Here is a 22,432-nt window from a genome sequence, read left to right as displayed (position 1 = left end):
AATAAGGATAATCAAAAAGTTAAAAAAAAAAAAGTCAGCTTTACAAATATAAAAGCAGGGAGATGGGTCTAGATGACAGTTTACATGGGGAAAGATTCAGTCATTTCAGTGCAGTGTGAGCTCAACATTATCTCCTTACAAATAGAAAACTCACACCAACTTATACTTCCTAAAAGAAGTATAATGTCCCAAGGTGGGGCGGGAGTGATACTTCCACTGTACTTAGTCTTGATCAGACTACATATACACACATACATACATATGTGTGTACACAAAATACATATACATACAGATATGTACGAATGTGTTTCAAAAATTGTATATTGCAAATTTAGTTTCCTTTTCTTTTCCAGAAGTTCTCTATATAATAAATTCACCATTTCTACCCCCAATTTTGATGTCACATCTTACATGAGATACCGACAAACTGAAGCTAATCCAGAGGACAGTGACCAAAATGATAAGGGAATAGGTAAGTATACCATGATTATCTGTTGGAGAAACTAGTTATGTTTAATCCAAAACACAGAAGATAAAGAGGACAGGATAAGTGTAATCAAGAACTGGAAGGGCTTTCCATTTAGAATAAAGATTAGATTTGTTCTGCTCAATCTCAAAAGTTATAACTAGGAACAATGGGTAGAAATAACCCAGACAGATTTAAGTTTTATGTTGAAGAAAAATATGAATAATTAGAGAAGCCACTTGTGGATTGGTCTGTTTCAGGAGGTGGTAGTGGCTCCTTTCCAAGGGATCATCAGTTAGGGCTGGAGGATCCTTTGTTGGGGATGCTGTCAAAGGGATTCTTATTCATTTGCAGGTCAAACCAGAGGACCTCTGAGATCCTTCCTAGCTGAGAGATTCAGAAAATAAATAAACATGCACACAGATACACACATACATATATAAAACTTCCCCAAAGAATGAGAGCAACATGAGCCTTAAAAGCATGTCAAGATTTGTCTACTTTAAGCTTATTCTTTGATTTTGAGTGTGTTTTAATATTTTATCTGGAGGGGACTATAAGGGATATGTTGATAAAGGTTTAACAACTGGCTTTCCAAACAAAAAAAGTACACAGAACACAGTTTAAAGTTTAATCTGCATTAATATTTTCCCCATAACTTTCTTAAGTCTAGACATTACCCATAACAATAAATCAAGATCTAATTTTATTGTTAGCCAACTTCCCAGGTGCAAATGTTCACACTCAAAATTCAACCATCAGCTTTCTTGAGCCAGATTGATCTGGCTCTAGCATACTCCAGGGAATATTACAGCAGAAAGTTGAATATGTTTTCAGATGTAGTCATTGAACCAGATGTGTGTGTGTGTATGTGATTGGGTGGGTGAATGGGTTTGGTTGGTTGTTTTTCCTTCTTACATGGGGAAGGAATTCAGTATGGGAGGTCTGAAAAGGGTTGTTTTTGTCATTGTTTTCATAAATGACTGTGATGTAATGACAAAAGGAACTAAAAAAAAAAAAACACATGCTCTTAAAAACTAAAACGTGCTTCTTAAAAGCTATAACATGTTATTAAAAACTATATCTAGTGTGAAGCAATAACCTAAATAAACATAAAAATTCCCTCTTTTTCTCATAGCTGATCTTGTTGTTTAATGAACTGATACTTTTTATTTTTTGGAAGATTTTAAAGTATCATTTTCACATTTTAAAAATTAATCAAAACTCAGCCCCTAGAGATACAATACCCATCAGCTTTTCTCAGGTATTCCTGAGAAGATAAGTTGATATATAGGATATATAGATAAGTTGATCTATAATTCATTGTGTATAATAACATCTTCATGGCCACCATTTTTATTTTATATTTTCTATCCATTTATTTATAGAAAAGCAAATTCCTAAAGTCTAGCAGTGTCTACATTTTGATTTTAAGAGAGAAAGGGGCTCATGTACAAGAGTATACAATATTATACAATAGTTCATTATAACCTTTCCAACAATAACATATTTCAGAGTGAGAGATATTATTCCACATCTGGGACTCATTTTGTCATGGTGAAATGTCTTAGGACATATTATGTTTTATTCCCCTGTGGAAAGAGTCAGATGTTCTACTTTAGTGGGAGCAACTCATTCATATAGTAGGTCATCATCATTCCCACTTTCCTTTTCCTCCACTGTCCATCATGGCAATTATTTCCTTGATAATGAAGAGAGAATTTCTTTGTATGAATGTGGCTCTCTCCATTTTGGCCCACAGATCTAACCCAAACCTTTACTTTAGAAATTTATTTTGAGTATAACTCAATAGGTATGGGGTTGTTCAACCTTTTTTCTCACCCAAGGCCACACAAATGAAAGGTAATGTCCTGTGTGTGCTGTTATTATTAGCATATGTAATATTGTCATTAGTAGTTGTGGGTGTAAGTGTGGACACATATACTAAGGATCCATGGAAAGAACAGACCCCTTAAATGTGAATTCTTTCTCCTCCAAATATCACTATTTTGAAAGCAAATCATTATTTATGCCTCAAAAAATCTGGAGGCTCTTTCCCTAGGTGCAGGGTGAATTGTCCAGGCTTCTCTAGGGCAAAGGCAGGGTGAATGGGCCCAGTGAACCTATGCCTGATGGTGAAGAGCAGTTGCCCACTCTCAGCATTTATGAATAAAAGTCTCTGGTTGCTGTAGTCTAGCAGAATGCCCACTCTGACCGCGTGTTCAGTCACGTGGACGTTGCTCACAGTGCCATTGCTGAAAAACTTATACCTGAAATGAAACAGAATGAAGAGTATAGAAATTAAAATAAATCTGAGCTGTGAAAATAATATACCTTGATTAACTTACTAGTTATTAGCCAGAATACAAAGGATGGCCTAGCAAATAATGTCTTGCTAGGTGTTTAACTGGACCCTTCCTGGTAACTCAACTATAACCATAACAAGAACCCAAATGATTAAGATATTATATTTTCCCTTCCATCCTGTTATAAAAAGGCCATCTCAGAATAATCAATATGACCCTCTGTAACCTTTTGACTTTTTTCCCAAAAAATTTTCATTCTTTTCCAACTGCCTACACCTTTCAGCTGTTCCATTCATTGACTGTCATTCTTCTGAATAAAAAACTCCTTGGAGGCTTCTATGTATCAAAAAATGTTCTGCTGTCTTGCTTCTCTGAGAATGCATTAATTTTACAGTTTTATAATTTACATAAGGAACTCTGTTCAAGTTTGTTGAAGAAAAGATGAATAATTTTGCTCAGCTTCATTCTTTAGAAAGATGGACAAGGCAACAGAAAGAATGTTAAATTTGGAGTCAAAAGACCTGATTTCCAACTTGGCCAGTTACTGTCTGTGTGACCTCAGACCAGTCCTTAATCTCTCTAGCCTGCGCTTTGTTCATCTCATAAAATGAGAGTTAGACTAGCTGATTTCTGAGGCAACACTTGGTGCAGTGGAGAGAAAGTTGCACTTGGAATCTAAATTCATATCTTTCCTCAGACACTTAACTAGTTATGTGAACCAAGCAAGTCAAACCTCTTTCCACCTAAGTTTGTCCATCTGTTAAATGAGGGGTTGGATTCAGTGGCTGTTAATTCTCTTCCAGCCAGAAATCTATAATCCTATGACTCTTTTTTGTGCTAGCTCCAAGATCACAAATCCAATGACTTTTATTTGCCTCCAAGATAAAATGTAAATTCTTATGTTTGGTTTTTAAAGCTTAGCAACACATCTCCAGTTTTTCCAGCTCCATTATAAATGTCTAACCCCCTTTTCCTATACTACACTTTGGTAAACTTGGCTGATCCTCAATTACTTCCCTCATAAGCTGATCCCATTTCCCAACTTCCTGTCAATAACAACATGGTTTTCTTACACATAGGTCCTCATTATGTGAATAACAAAGCTTGTGAAGTAGTCTATTATTCAGATTTTCATTCAAACATTTTCATTGTATACTTCCATTGGAACCAGTTAACATATTTTATATATAATTATACTTTAAATAGTGTGAATTCAAATAATGCTACCTCCTCATGGGATTATTCACACTAATGGGACCAAGCTGTAGTTGGCTTTATGGGCTTTGGAGTTGAAAGGAACTGAGAGATAATTTAATCAAACTCTTCTTTTTTTGCAAATGAAGAAACTTAGGCTACAATTTTCCTAAGATAACATAAATATAAGTAACAGAGGCAAGACTAGAATCCAGATCTTCTGACTCCACGACTTTCCCACAACACCAAATTGTTCCCAGATTCCTCCCAGATTCAAATTTATTCTATTCAATAATTATCTGTTGAGAACTTTCTATTTACCTATTTACTCTCCTCCTTTGAAGTTCATATAATTCATACCTATCATCTAATCAAAATCATGGTAGTTATTATTTACAGATCTCCACCTCATTCCCCTATCTTCCTCAATGAATTCAGTACTTGGTTCATATTTTTTTTCTCTCCTTCTCAACTCCTTTTTATTATATTAAAGGATTTTCAATTTACATATTGATTCTCAAACACCCTAACCACTCAGTTCTTTACTCATTTCTCACTATATATATTCTTCCACTCCACTTCAGCCACACTCGAAGATGGCCATGTTCTTGATCTTGCCATCACCCACAAATGCATCTCTACCTTTGTTTTCCCCCACAAATGCTACTCTTTATCCGTAATGTAATTACCAATCCACCAACCCCTTAAATTTCTCCCAGGCTATCTCCCTAGTACAAACCATTCTCTTCTTTTCCTCATCTCAACACTTTGAGAACTAATTCAACTCTACCCTGTCCTCTTCTCAAGTCATGAACCCCTTATCATATCACTGACTACATTATATCAAGCTTCAGCCTTGGATGACTCCCTACTATTCACATCCTTCACTCCTACACACATGCACCCTCAAATGAAAGTAGGGAAAATCATATAACTATTCTGCCTGAATCCACTCCACATTTATGTTTCATGAAATTGGGCCTTCACTGCTGCTAGGCAATCTTTTTACACTTCCCTTATTGACTCACTACCTCACTCTCCATACTAACTCTTCCAGACTGTTTCATCCCTCTTCAAACCTCTGCCTCCCCCCACATTTTCAGGTAAGAATTTTGCCTCATATTTTAAAGAAATAATTGAGGCTATTTCCATGACCTTCCTCTTGTTTCTTTTTACTGCTCTCATATCACTGAAATGTCTTCCGCCATTATCTTCCATCCCTGCTTCATATGATAAAGTGGCTTTTTTCCTTATTGTGGCTAAGCCCATTAATTCCATTTCATCTCATCTCCTTCAAGTGATAATCCCTTCAGTCATCTTCATTCTATCACCTGCCTTCAATGCCCATGTCTCCCTCATCCTCAAGAAACCCTCACTTGATTTTTCAATTCCTTCTAATTATAGTCCTATATCTCTTCTGCCTTTTATAGCTAAATGCCATGAGAAGGCCCACTTTTTCTTCTCTCACTCTTTTTGTTATCCTATACAGTTCAGCTTCTGGCCCCATCTTTCCCCTAAAACTGTTCTCTCCAAAGTTAATTATCTCTAAACTGCCCAATCCAATGGCCTTTTCTCAATCCTCATTTTTCTTGACCTCTTTATAATCTTTGACAGTAAATCATCATCTTCTTCTAGATATTCTCTTCTTTTTATATTTTTGAAATACCACTCTCTTCAATTTCTCCTACCAGATCATTCCTTCTCATTCTCCTTTGCTGGATTTTCATCCAGGTTATGCCCTCTTACTATGAGTCCCATAGGATTCTGGGGACCCTTTATACATTATTTCACTCAGTGATTTTATCGGTTTCCATGGATTTCATAACCATCTCTATGGTTATCATTTTCTTTTTGTGTGTGTTTTGGTATTTCTTTCTTTTTTTTTTTTTCTTTTTTTCCTTTTTTTTATTATAGCTTTTTATTTACAAGATACATGTGTGGGTAATTTTTCAGCATTGGCAATTGCAAAACCTTTTGTTCCCATTTTCCCCCTCCTTCCCCCCACCCCTTCCCCCAGATGGCAGGTAGACCAATACATGTTAAATAAGTTAAAGCATATGTTAAATACAATATATATATACACATACCCTCTATGGTTATCCTTTTCATTTCTGCATATTTTACCCTAAATGTTCTGCTGACTTTTAATTTCATATCTTTCACAGCCTTTCAGAAATCTTGAATTGGATGTCTAATAGATATCTTAAACTTAACAGTCTAAAACTGAACTCTTTTCATTCCCTTTACTTTCCTATTACTACCACAGTTCCCAATTTTCTTATTACTACCAGGTTTGCAACTTTAGTATCATCCTCAACTCCCTATTATCTCTCACCTTCTTCTCCACATCCAATCTGTTGCTAAGGCCTATCAATGTCATCTTGCAACATTTCCCAAAAGCCTTTTTTTCTGGCACTGCTATTACCCTGGTTTAGGCTCTCATTATCTCAAACTTGGACTATTGTAATAGCCTGCTGGTGAGACTGCCCGTCTTTTCTCATTCCAATCCATCTGCTATAATTTTCCTAAGGCATAGGCCCAAAAATGTCACCCCTATACCCAAAGAATTCCAATGGCTTCCTATCACTTCTAGGATCAAATATAGCATCCTCTGGCACCTGGCCTTCCCATCCAGTCTTCTGACACCCAATTTCCTACCACATCATCTCTGATCCAAGGACACCGGCCTCCTTTTTGTTCTGAATAAAACACTGCATCTCTTGACTCTGGCCATTTTCTTTAGCTGTCCCCCATGCCTGGAATATACTCCTTCCTGATCTTAGCCTATTGGCTTCCTTGGTTTCCTTCAAGTATCAACTAAAATTTCATCTTCTCCAGGAAGACTTTCCAAACGCTTCTTAATTTTAGTGACTTCCCTCTCGTCACTATTTCATAATGATTCTACATACAGCTTATTGATATCTATTTACTTGCATATTATCTCCCTATTAGATTGTAAGCTCCTTAAGAGTAGGGACTGTCTTTTGCTTTTTTTTTATTCCCCTGCCTAGTACAGTGTCTCAACACAATAAGGGCTTAATAAATGCTTATTGACTGAATGACTATCTAGTCCTGTGCTAGACAAGTGTAGGAGGAAGAGAGTACAAAAGAATTTGATGTAGTCTTGTCCCACAAAGAACTCAGAATCTAGCACATGAGACAAGACTTACAGGCACAAAACAATAATTAGAGGACAATACAAGACAGAATATAACAGTGGTACTTAAGAGAACCCCTGAGCTTCTGGACTGTAGCCCACAATTAAGTACCCAAATGTGTGGTACATCTAATTTGTTATGGATAGTAGAAAGGAAAGAAATTATTGCAGGTTAGAGTTGTTGGCAACTGATTCCATCATGTTCTGGCACAAAGAGGGAGAAGAAATGGAAGCAGTGTCAGATTTGATATTCTTGGGCTTAAAGATCACTGCAAATGATGACTACAGCCATGAAATTAAAAGATGCTTACTCCTTGAACGGAAAGCTATGGCAAATAAGAACAGCATATTAAAAAGCAGAGTCATCACTTTGCTGACAAAGATTTGTACATTAAAGGTACGGGTTGGTTTTTCTTTTCTTTCTTTTTTTTTTTTTTTTGGTAGTAACATTTGGCTGGGAGAATTGGACTATAAGAAAAGCTGAGCACTTCAAAATCAAAGCTTTCAAATGTAGTGCTAAAAAAGACTTTTGAGAGTTCCTTGGACAGCAAGGAGATCAAACCAGTCAATATTTAAAGAAATTAATCCAGACTATTCACTGGAAAGGTGAATACTAAATGCTTAAGCTTAAGCTTAAATATTTCAGTCACATAATGAGATGAGACCCACTGGAAAAGAACCTAATGTTGAGAAGATTGAAAGCAAAGGGAAAGGAGGACAGTAGAGAAGGGGTTGGATAGAGTCATGGGGAATAATGAAGTTGGACAGAATTCAAGAAAATAGTGGAGGATAGAAGGACTTGGTCAGCTCTACTTCATAGAGTCATGATTAGTCATAAACAACTGAAAAATAACAATAACAACAAACAAAAAGAATTGTTGGAGAAGATTTATGAAAGAGAAAAAAATAGGGAGAATTTTATCATTTCCTTCAAGGTTTGGTTTTTTCCTCAACAATCATCTTTTGCACAAAATCTTTACCAGTCTTCCTAACTACATGTGTTCCTTCCCTTGTAATAAGAAAGCTATAATTTATATAGCACTTAAAGATTTTCAAAGTGTTTTTATATGCTTTTTCATTTTATCTTCACAACTACCTTGATTGTTAGATGCTGTTGTTATCTCCGTTTAACAGACTATGAAACTGAGGGCAGACAGAGGCTGACATGCCCAGGGTCACATAGCTAGTAAATGCCTGAGACTAGATTTCAATTTAAGCCTTCCTGGCTCCAGGCCCATTTCTCTATTAACTGTGTGGCCTATCCACAAACCAACCCATAACCAATCCACAAACACTAATAACAAATTTACGACCATTTCAGATTTTAAGACAGTGCACACTGCCTTAAAATACCACATATAAACACATAATACACATAAGTAATAATATACATAAACACACCTCTTTTATACCCATGTGGATTTAACTTACCTCTGTGGTTCAGAACAGTGCATATACCAAGAAGCATCTCCCTGTCCCAGAGCACTGCCCTGCATGTTGGAACTGGAGCAGACTCCAAGACGATATGCTGGACAGTCTGTTACTGTGGTTTCCCAGTAATGTTGACCACAGGGAGGTAGTTGCTCACCCAGAACAGATGGAGTTCTGTAAGTAACATGCATAAAATTAAAATAGTCACCAAGTACAATGATTGCAATATGTTCATTTCATGAATGTTCACAGTTGTTATAGTCTACTTTATTTAGGAGTCAAAATTTTCTTGAATCTGCCAGAAAGGGACTAAAACATTTCTTGCATCACTGTACTTTCAAATTTGTTTGACCAGTCATCAAGATTTTTCTGAAATCCTCAATATTTGTTCTATAAATCCACTTTCCATTCCTGTTCATTTACCATATTTCACCTCCATTGGGGATAGAAGAATTAGGAGATATTTTCAAAGCATACATAACAGTTAATTAATATAAATTGAATTGAGTTAAATCCAATATAACAAAAAGATGGAGAGTAATGAGAGGATTTCTATTTTAAATAGCAAAAAGTAAATTTAGGAACATGAATTCAATATAAGTTCTCTTTCAGTATCATAGGAGTGGAAATAATCCAGTGCATCTTCCAAGAAGCAGATGGTTCCTCCAAAGAAGGAGATTCCATAGCTTTTCTTAATAATGCATCCCACTATTTCCAAACATGTACGTGGGAACCTAATTTAATTTCAAGTATCAATATGCTATGTATCCATAATGAACAATTAAAAACAACAAACATTAAGTAAAAACAATAACATACATAACAATAAAGCTGGTTTTCTTTATGCTATTATTTAGTCAGGTTTTCAGAAGAGTTTTGGTTGACTCTCAAAGGACTCTTGGGAGCATCATTAGTGCCCTTGAATGATGAATGCACTAACCTCCCGTGATGCTAGATGAAGAGTTCCTATTGCCATGCTTTAGTTACTTATGTGACAGGAAGATTGTTATGAAGCAACCTCTAATATTTCTTCCCTCTTTATTAGTAATGGTGGGTGACTCATTCAGTTTCTTCTTAAAATAGTTAAGGCAACAAGGAAGCTTTTCTACTTTCAATGATATTAAGGTTTATGCAGCACTTTCTGCCTTTTCAAGTTTAACATGAGAAACTGATTTATACCAATCTTGGTATAAATTGAACTTGGAATTTTCTAAATCTTGTCCCCCTACTTTGTAACAGAATCAGAGGGAAATGGCCATGACCAAAATTTTATTTGGAAATTGCCCCAGATACTTGATTATCACAAGTCATTTCCAAGGTCAACAACTGTATCATGTTTTCTGATATTTTCTTTTTGGACATATTCTGCCTTGATCCTTAATTGATGCTCAAGGAAATTAAGTCCCAACAACTATGATGAAATATCATTAAAAGGTGTATTGAAACAGGTGAACAGTGTTAAAAGGGGCAGTCAATCCTATAGGAACAATATTAAAGATTTGAGAATGACTAAATGGTGTGATAGCAAGTTTTGTAATTTACAGAAAGATTTGCCTAGAATTATAAACCAAAGAGTATGTCTGTATTATTCCTTATGTCATCTATTTCTTAAAGAAATTTGTTTTACAGAACTGTAGCAAATAAGCTACCTTCTTGTGATAAAGTATTATAAAATACTGCCATTGGTGATAAATTAAAGACTTTTAGACTATTGCATGATAATAACCTGTTCCTAGTAAATATCTGGATTTGATCCTGACTATAACAATATTTTATACCTCAATTGTTTGCACTTTCAAATCCGTTACCTCATTTGATTCTTACATTGTATAGTAAGTAGGGTTTTTTCTTTTCATTCCTCATAGCCTTCCCTTTGTGAAACTTCTAATTTTGAAATTTTCACCATGGAAAAGAACAACTTGGGTGAAGTTATCAAAATGATTTTAATGTGTCCATGGGGGTCATTCCCTCTTCCCCACTAATTTTCAAAGAGGTTGATTAAAAGAAAAAAAAAATACTTTTGTTAGAGAAGGTTAAAACAGAATGAACTTGGATTTTTTTAGTTGAACATGTAATACAGAAAGAAGTCAAATTTTAAAAGACCTTCAGTACTTTTTCTTTCAATAAAGGCAGTAAAACTTTGTCTAGTTTTGAAATGAAAGATTTTTATGTGTTTATAAATACATGTATATATACACACACATATATATATATGTGTGTGCATATGTATATGTAGATAACAAATATGAAAATAAGTAATTTTTGTAATAGGTCCAATCTATCATATTCATTTTGTTTTTATTTACATATTTATATAGAGATAGCTATATAAAATAGAATCAAACTCCTTTGTATTTATTTTGTATGTATAGATATATCATATGTATCATGACAATATGTAATAATATATTATAATTACATATGATATAATTATAAACACAAATTTATATAAGAATTATTTAATTTATATTAATAACATATGACGATTATATGCCATGTATTTTATATAAGATGTCATATAATAATATATAATATAAAACATAGCATATAATGAATAATATATATTTCATATATGCATATATAAATAACATAATATATAATTGTCTGTAAATATATTTTAGACATTTTTATAAATCTTATTTTATAATATACCCTTTTATTCAATTTGTTCATAGATATATTATCAGTATACATTATATTAAATATTATAAGATAACAAGCTATATCTAAAATATTTATACACAATTATATTATATATATAATATTTATAAATAATAAATAAATAAATAAAATATTTACTCAATTATATATATAATATATAAGAATATATAATTTATATTCTTAGATAACATAGTTACATATATATTAATCTATCTATATAAAATGAATACAAGGAAGTAGTTGTATCATTGTATCTTTGGATAACATATCAATTTATACATAATTAATATAAGGTAGTTTTGATTTGTTTTATACACATACATATAGATCTATATAAACTATGTATCTATCTATCATATCTAACTATCTGTATGATATACAGCAGGCTCAAGATACCTAATAATTTCATTTATGTGCTCTTGTAACATCCATTTACATTCATTATATATTTGTACATATATTATTTATCTATTTGTTAATTACATGCACATTCATTATCTATGCATTTTATTTATACATTCATACAATTAATTTTATATGTATATAATTTATACATTTATCTAAAATTAGTACAAGATAATTTGGATCTGCTTTATATAAACATAATCACAGATTATAGAATCTACATAAATCTATCATTTACACAGATTCAAGCTACTTTTTATTCACTTTTATATAGAAAATACACCTTAAAATGAGAGGGAAACTTTCATTTTTATTTAAAGGAAAGTACAGAGAGTTTTATTTTAGACTTCAAATTACATTATTTATTTTTTTAAAATTTTTTTTTACTTTGAGGTTCCAAATTCTCTGTCTCACTCCAGTCCTATTCATTGAGAAGGCAAGCAATATTGTATCAATTATAGATGTAAAAATCATATAAAATATATCTCTACACTACCCATATTATAAAAAAGAGGCAAAAAAATAACAAAAATAAAAAAAATATACACTTTTTGTGTTAAACTTCTTTCTGGATTATATAGTTATAATCTTTTCTGTACATATCAATTGACCCTTACTACATTATATTTGTTTTTACATACATAATATAGTGAAATAAATATAAAATAGTTGGGTTCTACTTTATATGTGATATTCGGAGATAGATTTATGTTTATATGTATTGATGTTTACAAATAAACATTATTTATCCTTCTATCAGACTTAAAGTACCCTGTATTCATTTGTATTTATTATTCATGTGCTTATATATATTCATGTTTTCTTCCCCAGTATAATGTAAACTACTTGAAGATAGGGACTGTTTCATTCTAGTCTTTAACATAATGTCTGGCACATAGCAAGTTATTAATAATATTGATTGACAAAATAACTATTTTGGTATTGTGTATATGTGCACATCTGAATTTTATTTCTCACACAGACACTTCAGTCGAATATAAAATCAATTCTAGATTGACACATTTAATAGAAGGTTACATAGCTGAGGTATCAGAATTTTTCTTGTTTGGGATTCTACTTACTCAGTGAGTCTTCTTCTCTCTGTAAAGCGGATTACTGTTCCATCTAAAGAGATCTGTAGTGCAGGGTGAGCAGTCTCTCTCAGTAGGAGAAATCTGGTTCCTGTTACAAATTTAGAAAAGAGTATTACAATACTATCACAGAGAGGGAGGTCTGGATCACTTGGACCTCAATTGGATAAGTGGAGCTCTCTACTTCCTTTGAAGGAAGACACTGAGATATTCAGCTTCTAAAGAACTTTTCTAGGAGTGATTGACTGAGCAGTGGGAAAAGCAAAATTCTGGGGTGAAAAAATCCATCCATGCATTAGACAACTCCAATGTCCATGATAATAGGAGTTTCCTTAAGGAACTGAATGGCCCTCTCTGTAAAACAGCATTCATTTCTAATGATATAATTTTGGTACTTACCATGACTTGGCAATATTGTTATGACTGATCCAGAGTTGCAGACTAAAACATTCTAGAAAATATAGTAAGGCAATCTTATTCTAAGGATGTAATTTGATCAAATCAAAGTTAAAAAAAAAATGGTCATCTCATGGAGCAACATGGGGCCAGGACAGAGCTGGGAGTTGGTCTCTTCCACTGAGTATCAGAAGTGACCAGAATCTGGGCCTATTTTGATCCTCACTCAAGCCATTGTATTGCAACTGCTACAAATGTACAAATAGATAGATGCTATAACATGTAGTTTCATCAAGTAGGGGAACTCTCTCCATCATTACAGATAACAACTCTTCCATGTCTCCTCATTTTATTCGATTTTTATACAAATTTTCCCATGGATTCTCTTCAGAGAATCTTCCCTTTGAGCTTGAAACTTCCCTCGGAAGGTTTTATCCATTCTTTTCTGACTCACCTCCTTTTTTCAATCAACAAGGAGTAAGTACCTAATATGTTCTGGGGACTATGCTAAGCATTGGAGCCACTAAGACAGGCAAAAAAGCAATTCTTGCTTTCAAGGAGTTCACTCTAATAAGAAAGTCAAAAAAAAAAAAAAAAAAAAAAAAAGCTATGTACAAGCACAATATATCCAGGATGAATTTAGTATAATTTCAGAATTTACTACAACTTCAGAAGGAAAGCATTAAGATTAAGGACTGAGACAGACTTCTTACAGCCTTTCTAATCATATGAATCCTTATGTACGTCATTGTTGGAAATATGTTGTAGTCTACTTATATCTACCATGTGTCTTTTCATTGCTTTTTATGATACCTACAATTTTTGCTGTCCAGAGATCATAGTCTTCCATAATTTGTAACCATAGAGCATCACTGAGGGAATACTGCTGTTAAAAAGATGAACATTTGTGGCAGCAAACAATAGAGGATCAGTGAAAATGCTGCACAATTTGTAAAATATGATCCAAACTATTGTTCTTCCCCTATTCAATCTTGGCTAGTTCAATGAACTATCACCTCTCACTATGGGTGCTGTAAGGTTCAAATACAAAAATGGATGTAAAGCAAATATTATTGTCAGAATTATTATTTTTTTTATTAGCCTACAATCACCAGGCCTTTAGTCTGGTGAAAATTCCATTCCCTAAGCTCTCCTGCAGAGTTTAAGCAATGTTTATAGAGCAATACAGAAGTATGTTGGTAAACGTTTAACAACCAGGCCTTTTGGGGGAAGGGGAAGGAACTGAATACATATTTTTCAGTTTAATCTGAATTAACACATTGTTGAAACAGTCAACAAAGTAATAAATCAATACTGGATTTGTAGTAGCTGCCTATTTCTGAGGTATAAATGCTTAATCCAAACTGGTTAGAGCTCATTCCAGCATATCCATTCCTCTCTCCTCGTTTATTGCCATCCCCTTCTAATTGTTCTCCCTACCTAAAGTTCCTCCTCAGGACAATTATCTTCCACATAGTATTTTTCTATAAGAAGAGCTCTGATCATGTCACTTTCCTATTTAATAAACTCCAGTGGCTCCCTATTTGTTAGTCTGTTTGTTTGCTTGCTTACCCTGGATAAATTATAATCTCCTCTAGAGATTATATTAGTTTTTTTTCAATTAATAACATGGTTCCAACTGATCATTCCAGTCCCATCTTGTATTAATTCTTTCCTTATACTCTACACTTCAGCCAAACTGACCCTCTGTGTGTTCCCCACACATTTCATTGCTCATAATCATGATTTTGCACTGCTCATTCTCTATGCCTAGAAATTACGCCCTCTTCATGTCCATCACCTAGAATTTTTCTTCAAGATGCAGCTCTAGAATCATCTTCTTTGTAAAACTACTCCTGATCCCCACAGCTGGTAGTGCCCTCTTTCCCAAAGCTCCTTATATTTAATTACTGTATATACTGTATATATTCATATTTGTATATATCATCTATTATTCAATAAAATGTAAAATTCTTGTGAGTAGGAATTGTTTCATGTTTTAAATTCATATCCCCAGTGTTTGGCACATAGTAGATGCTTAAAGAAATGTTTATTAATTGGTTTATTGGTTGAGGATATATGTATATCAATGAACTACTCAATGTGTTAGACTTAGATTTCATGTTATCAACTGAACAGTATTCATTTTTTATTTATTTTGTTGCTTTAGTGGACATAAGCCAATCCTTTTGAATAGATTTTGAATAGATTTCGTTAATAAGAATTCATAGTGTTGTCAAACTCAATGTAATTAGTACAATGTGCTATAAATAGGAACATTTGGAGAAGCATATCATTGAGAGAGAATCATTCTACAAAATCTCTGAAAAAGACACTGGAAAATACCTTAGGGGGAGCTAATGTCTTGATATTGGTATTCAGGGGTTCATTGAACAAAGTTATCTCTACTATAACTGTCATAAATGATTTTGACATAAGTATATTAAATAGCTTCTTTCAATAGAACCTTTAAGACTATTTTATCTTACTGTACCAAATACTGTTCTGAAATTAAACAAAAAAAACAATAACTTAAATTCTCTCTACCTGTCATGTAGCTCTAAATATTGATATGCAATAGAAGAGTATCCACCAGTATGTCTATTTTCTTCTTGCATTTTCATCAAAGATATCCTTGATGTGTGAATGAACTATTTTCATAAAAGTTTCAAAGAAATAAGAGGAGAAATATAGGTGAAGACTTACTGAGGTGTTTTTCAGTTCCTTTGGTAGTGGGCAAATGTTACGTTTATGACCTTTACCATTCTTTAGGAATCTTTTGAAAATATCTGGAAAATTAAGTTGTCGCCAACATATGTTTTCTGTTGTATTTGGTCAAGTCTAGCTTCTTTTCCTGACAGCTTCTAAAGAACCACTGTTACTTCTTTACATAATACATGAGTATAGACTGTATATATTGAGGTTCTAACATTGTCATAGATAGAAATAAGTCACTATAGAAATGCCAGCAAATCTGTTTCATTTCACATTCATTTATTGCTCTTTCCAGTTTTATCTACAAATGCATTTAAGCTGATCTGAATTTACTACAGTCTATACCAAATTCTCTGTAATCTTGATTTCAAACCAAGAATCAGTTGTTAAATATCTTAATAAGTGCCAGGTATTGTGTTAAGTTCTGAGTATACAAAGGCAGAAACATCTTCTTGGAGGCATAGGAGACAGCTCTTGAAGATGTGAAAAGTTATCCTGTAAAGGAAGGATATTCAGCAATATCCGATCCTAAAGTATGTTATAATATGAGAGTACTATTGAAGTGTATAGTGGGTAACTTTAATTATTTTAAATTATAAAAATTTTGTATAAATTAAACAAATGTAGCCATGAATAGAAAGAATGTAGAAAATTAGGGGAAAACCATCATGGACAATTTCTCAGATAAAATATAATTGTGGTTTTTTGTTTGTTTTGGCAAGGCAACTGGAGCTAAATCACTTGCCCAGGGTCATATAATTAGTAAGTGTTAAGTGCCTAAAGTTGGATTTGAACTCAGGTCTTCCTGAATCTGGGGTTAGTACTCTATCTACTATGTCATCTAGCTTCCTCTAGGGTGTGATCGCATTGAATACTGTTATAATAGGAAATTAGGAGCTTGTTGATTTAGAAAAATATGGAAATATTTAGACCTATAAAGGAAAATACTATCCACTTCTAGAGGAAAAAAAAGGACAAGTGAAAATATGCATAGTATGATCATATATACATATATATGTGTATGTATGTATATATATGACTATATATGTGCATATGACTATATATGTGTGTATATATATATATATATATTTATAGATAATTATTTGTGTATATTATATATATGCATTAATTGTAGGCTTCTTTATGAGGAAGAGAAGAAAGGGAGGGGGGGAATAAAAGTTAAAAACTACACAGCGGAGAACAAAAGAAAATCTGCAAGGAAGCAAGGAAAAGCTGGATAGTTTTGAAAATAATGTGTAGTACTTATTATGCAAGTTTTCTTAAAATGGAAATTTATTGGTTTATATTATATTCTCTCTGTTCTGCTATGTATATAGAGATATTCTTTTATTTTATTTTCTCATTTTATATTTAAGTTTACAATGAATAAAACATTTACAAAAATATTAAATTTAAATATAAATTTAAAAAAGGAAAATGTGCAGAGATGGGAGATGGAGTATCTTTTGGGGGGGAACAGGAAAGAGGCCAGTACTACTTGATCACAGAAAACAGAGAGAGGAGTAGGGTATGAAAAGACTGAAAAGTGAGGCTATGAAGGGTTTAGCTATAAAACACTGGGTTTTATCTTTGATTCTGGTGGTGTTAAGAGAACCAGTAGAGTTTATTGAATTTTACTTCCTCGGCTGCATTTGGCTATTTTGTAAAGTGACCTTATTCATAATTTTTCATCATCTTCTTTCACCATATATTGCAAATGAACTTGTATTGGAAACTGGTGTTGATTTTAGCTACCATTATCTTTCCATTTGACAAGAAAATCAAGTGTTTTCCAACTAAAGTTACAGCTGAGCTTTTGACTTACCTTGCAAGAAATCATTAGAATTTAAACTTTTGATATCTTTCCTTTGAAGACTCTTTTAAGGTCTCAAAATTAATTTCTCTACTTTCTTTATTCTTTGCAACAAATGCTGACACATAAACCCCAGTTATTGTCATGATGAACAATTGACTTGGAAAATAGATCCAGGAGAGATAATTTTATATGAAAGCTGTGATTCAAAAAAGGGGTTAGATACCATTTTTCAAGAAATTATCAAGAAATGTATAACCTAGGGGGCAGCTAGGTGGCAGCTAGGTGGCGCAGTGGATAGAGCACCAGCCCTGAATTCAGGAGGACCTGAGCTCAAATCTGGTCTCAGACACTAACACTTCCTAGCTGTGTGACCCTGGGCAAGTCACTCAATCCCAGCCTTAGAAAAGAAAAAAAAAAAAAAAAAAGAAATTAAAAAGAAAAGAAAAGAAAAGAAATGTATAGCCTATATCAAATTGCTTGCCTTCTCAATGAGAGGATTGGAAAGGAAGAGAGAAAGAGAATTTGGAACTCAGTGTTTTTAAAATGAATGTTAAAATTTATATTGTTTTGCATGTAAGTGGAGAAAAATAAAATACTAACCAAAAAACCTTAATTTCACCAACTTTTATATTCAACTCTCCAAAGAGAATTTGTGAATTGTCCATTTATTTATTGGACATAACTTTATATCTTCTGATTTCATTTATAATGAAATTGTTAATATGGATGCAATTCTATCCCTCTAGAAGTCTGGTAACTCGTTGATGTTTAAAGAAAGGCTGTACATCGAGAATACTAATTGTGTTTAAGGGACCTGGTTTAATGGGAACCATTGATTCCCAGTCAATTTTTTTGCATTTCTATGAAAGAACCTAATAATAAAACAATTTTTTTCCTGAGGCCAGGGTTACACAGCTAGGAAGTGTTAAGTGTCTGAGATCTAATAAAATAATTTTAAACAGCGATTCCTAATGATTAGAAGTGAAGTGACCAATCAAGATCACACTACTCATTAGTGAAAAAATAGGAACTAAACTTTAAGCTAATGCTCTTTCTAATAGATCATGCTGTTTCAAATATCAACTAGCAACACAAACCAGAGAACTACTGGTGACTTCCATTATTTCTTTCACAGCATAGATTTTCCTAGGATGGCCGATTGGGGGAAAAATGAACAGTGTTACTGTAGATGGGAGAACATAGTACCCTTGTTGAGCCACAGTTTCCTTTTATTGTCCTGACTCAGTTTCCCTAAATTGTCTTGCCTTGGTTTCCCCAAATCTGCCTCAGTGCCCCTGGTTGCAAACCCCCTTCCTGACTATTAGGACTGAAATAATTAGGGCTGGGAGCCTTGACCATTAGCATTCTATAGAACCATAAATTGCAGATAAATTTCTTAAGAGATATGCTTACATATCTCTTGTTCCAGACTTTCTCTCTCTAATCACTACCCCCTTCACTCCCAGTTATCAGAATTTATGGTCCTGCCCCCAATCTGTCAAAACTGAATTGATGATCCATTCCTGGAAATTCCCACACTCACCAGTGTTTGGACTCCACCCATTGCCTGTGTCTCCCCGGATCACTTGGAGCCATAAATAAATCATTAGAATCACACATTCGATGTTGAATTCTTTGAGACAAAAGTCCAATTCAGCTCTGGGGGGAAATAATGGATTCTGATCTGCCCCCCAGAAAAATCTCTCCCTCTCAGAAACCCAAATAAAATTCTAAAACCTCTCTAATCTCTATCTTGCCTCAGTTTCTCCAGCATTACACCCTTTAATGGTTAATGAAGAAAGCTACATGGAAAAATAGGAATCCTTGGGGAAATCAATTTTAGATAAAGTAGACAAAAGAAAAGTTAGTTTTTTCAGAAAGGGATACTTTACCTCTGGTGGAAATGAGGGCAGCTTCACTTTGTTCACTTGTCCCAAAAGCATTGACAGCTTTTGCATAGAAAAAGTAGTTATCATTGGGCTGGAGATTAACTTTTAGCTGAAATCCTTTAATTCCAGAGTAAGATCTAAGAACAAAACAAACACAAATAAACCCATTTTAGCAATAAGATCCAACATTCAATTACTAATTAAACTTTATATAGGAATAATTTTTTTTTGTTTTCTTTTATGACATAGTTGGAATATCTTTATCTCTCTCCTAGGATACCAAGCAATCACTCATTTCTCTCTCTGCTCATTTCTTTCTCTGTCCATTTCTTTTTCTAAGCTTTCAAATCAGTGAACTGGGTAGCAACAAAATCTCATGTAACAATGGGAAAAGCCATGTACTTGGAGTCATAGGAGTAAACTCCAAAGTTCCTAGAGCTCCAAATCTCTATATTTTTTTTGAGCCATTTCCAAGGCAGAATGGTTGGACTCATTCCTTGTTATTGTACCAACTCCAGATAGGGGCATTGGTAGACATCTGGATTTTGTGGACTTGGAAAATAAGAATAGCATGGCATTACTCTGTGCTTTATCTCAGAAAGTGATTTTTCATTGTTGTCCCACCAGAGAGCACTAGAAATCTGCATAATATTTAGTGCTTGAATACTAGGGTTTATTTTTTTCTTTAAAACTATTTCTGCTTCTCTTGATTTATGTCACTCTTTAAAATGTCTTCTAGAACATTATTTTGAGAAAAACCAGAAAAGATATTTTTGATCCATAAAAAAAATTAATTTAAAAGTCTGGTAATCTTCCAAGAATTTATTTATTTTCTCTAGGATTACAATTTCCTTTAATCTTGGAGGGTCTTTTTGAACTAAGAGATGCTATATACTTAATAAATTTGAACTTGAAAAAAATTCAGAATGGGTCATGACTAAGTAAATGTTCATCATGTCAAAAGCCCAGAAGATTCATGGAAACAAGTTTTTAGGAAGAATAGCATTGTTTAAAGCAATTTTGCTGCATGCAAGCAAATAATACAAAGTTGCTAATCTATCCATTTAAATGTAAGACAAATGGGGGAGGAGAGCTACAGAGAACAATCATTGGTAATGTCTTGTTACTAATGAACTTTGCAAGCTTCTAATCCTATCAAGATGTCATTGATTCATTATAGTTTCATGAACCTTATCACAATAATGTTTTGTCTTCTGCTGGTTTTCTACATTCTTAGGCTGCTTTGAAATCCTTGTTCTGACCATTTATACAATTATGGACAATGCATTTTGATCAGCTTCTCCAAAGAGAGGTTCTCAACTTGCTGTTTATGAATGTTTTTTAAATAGTTAATCATTTATTTGCTTTGTAAATCTGTGTATTTTATTTTATATATTTTAAAACATTGCTCTAAGAAGGGATCCAAAAGGTTTTTATCAGACTGCCAAAGTATTCCATCACACCCAAAAAAGCTTAAGAACCCTGCCCTATATAAAAAATTAATTAGGTGTATAAAGGGAAGCAGAAAAAAATCTATGTGAAAGTCAGTCTTAGAATAGTGATCTCCAAAGTTAGAGCCTTGAACCTCTAGTGGACTATAAAACTACCCCAAGGGATAAGCAACCAACTCAAATTCGATCCATCCCAATAACAACCAGACAAGGAGCTTGCCTCCTACACAACTTTATCCCGCTTTTCCATTGTATCCATAACTATCTTCCCTTCTCCTCCTCCTCACAGGCCTCTCTTAACTGTTCATGTCTCCATCTTCTCCCTTTATGTTCTGGGGCAGAGGTCTTCCAGGGTAATTTTTACCTGACCACCATTAAGCACTGACACTAGCAGCTATACAGGCAAAGTTTCTCCACTCCCAGTGCACACACACTCTGCTCCCAAGATCAGCTTGTTGCTGCAGCAGAAGCCTTTTGGTGGGCTCTTAATTTTTAATTTTTCCATGTAACAGAGTGGATTGCACAGTAGATGTGGGAATGGATGTTCATAGTTCCTATGACATTATTTTTCACTTCCCTCAAGAGCCACAATTCTTCCAAACTTTCCTATTCTTGTTGAAGACATCACTGTCCTTCCAGCCACCTAGATTAAAAATCCTCTCAGTCATCTTGAGGATCATCCTGGGCTCCTCACTCTCTCCCCTCCCCCCTCACAGCATCTTTCACATCTGTCCCTTTCTCTACATTCATATGGCTATATCTCCTCAGTTAACGCCTTCATTACCTCTCACTTGGAAGGGCAGTAGTTTCCTGATGGTTTATCCCTGTTTCAATTCTCCCTCAGTTCCAATCTATCCTCTGCACAAGTACCAAATAGACTTTTCTAAAGTGCAAGGCTGACAATGTCACTCTCCTAACTTAATAAATTCCAATGACTTCCTAATTGCTTCCAGGATCAAATATCATTTCATCTTTAGCTTATCCTTTCTAAATGTCTAGTTTTGTATGAGTGTTATAATGTATATAGTTATTAATATAGGTACATATTATATGATTTATAAATAAGTAAATATATATACACATTCAAACATTTTTTGATTGATAAGCAAAGAATTGTAGACACCACTAACTTAGAAGATCAAAAAGTCACCCTGTGTAACTGAGAATAAGGGGTGACAGAAGCCAGGATCTATTTGAGTGGTGGATGTTCAGTGCCCCATGTTTGGAAAGGTCAGTACAAATGTCTCAGATTTTATTGGGTTCTATTTTAGGTCCTGCCTCATGATCATGAGAGTATTCTATCTTTAGGTACAGTGAGAATGGATCAATGAAACTGAACCACAAGTTCAATAGCAATTAATTATATTTCAGATAAATAATGAAAGAAGCAAATCCTTTTAATTGGAGAGTGCAGTTCTTAAACTCAAATAGCTAAATATTGTTGTTGAAGATTA

General features: G+C 33.7%; 1 protein-coding gene across 2 annotated transcripts in view; it reads right to left on the bottom strand.

Annotated features, from left to right (window-relative positions):
• Nucleotides 1–1,083: 1,083 nt before the first annotated feature.
• Nucleotides 1,084–22,432, bottom strand: part of CMYA5 (cardiomyopathy associated 5) — a 103,400-nt gene continuing 82,051 nt past the window's right edge. For both annotated transcript variants that reach the window (XR_012484774.1, XM_074282350.1), the window contains 4 exons: nucleotides 19,531–19,664; nucleotides 12,703–12,802; nucleotides 8,555–8,728; nucleotides 1,084–2,736 (listed from right to left, as the gene is read on the bottom strand). Coding sequence is in view for 1 of the 2 variants with exons in the window: in XM_074282350.1 (XP_074138451.1) it covers nucleotides 2,490–2,736; nucleotides 8,555–8,728; nucleotides 12,703–12,802; nucleotides 19,531–19,664 (655 nt within the window). In the remaining variant the exon portion in view is untranslated. The remainder of the gene's footprint in view (nucleotides 2,737–8,554; nucleotides 8,729–12,702; nucleotides 12,803–19,530; nucleotides 19,665–22,432) is intronic.

This window comes from Sminthopsis crassicaudata, chromosome 1 (genome assembly GCF_048593235.1).
Source record: "Sminthopsis crassicaudata isolate SCR6 chromosome 1, ASM4859323v1, whole genome shotgun sequence".
Lineage (NCBI taxonomy): Eukaryota > Metazoa > Chordata > Mammalia > Dasyuromorphia > Dasyuridae > Sminthopsis > Sminthopsis crassicaudata.
This window is presented reverse-complemented; position numbering and strand designations above follow the sequence as displayed.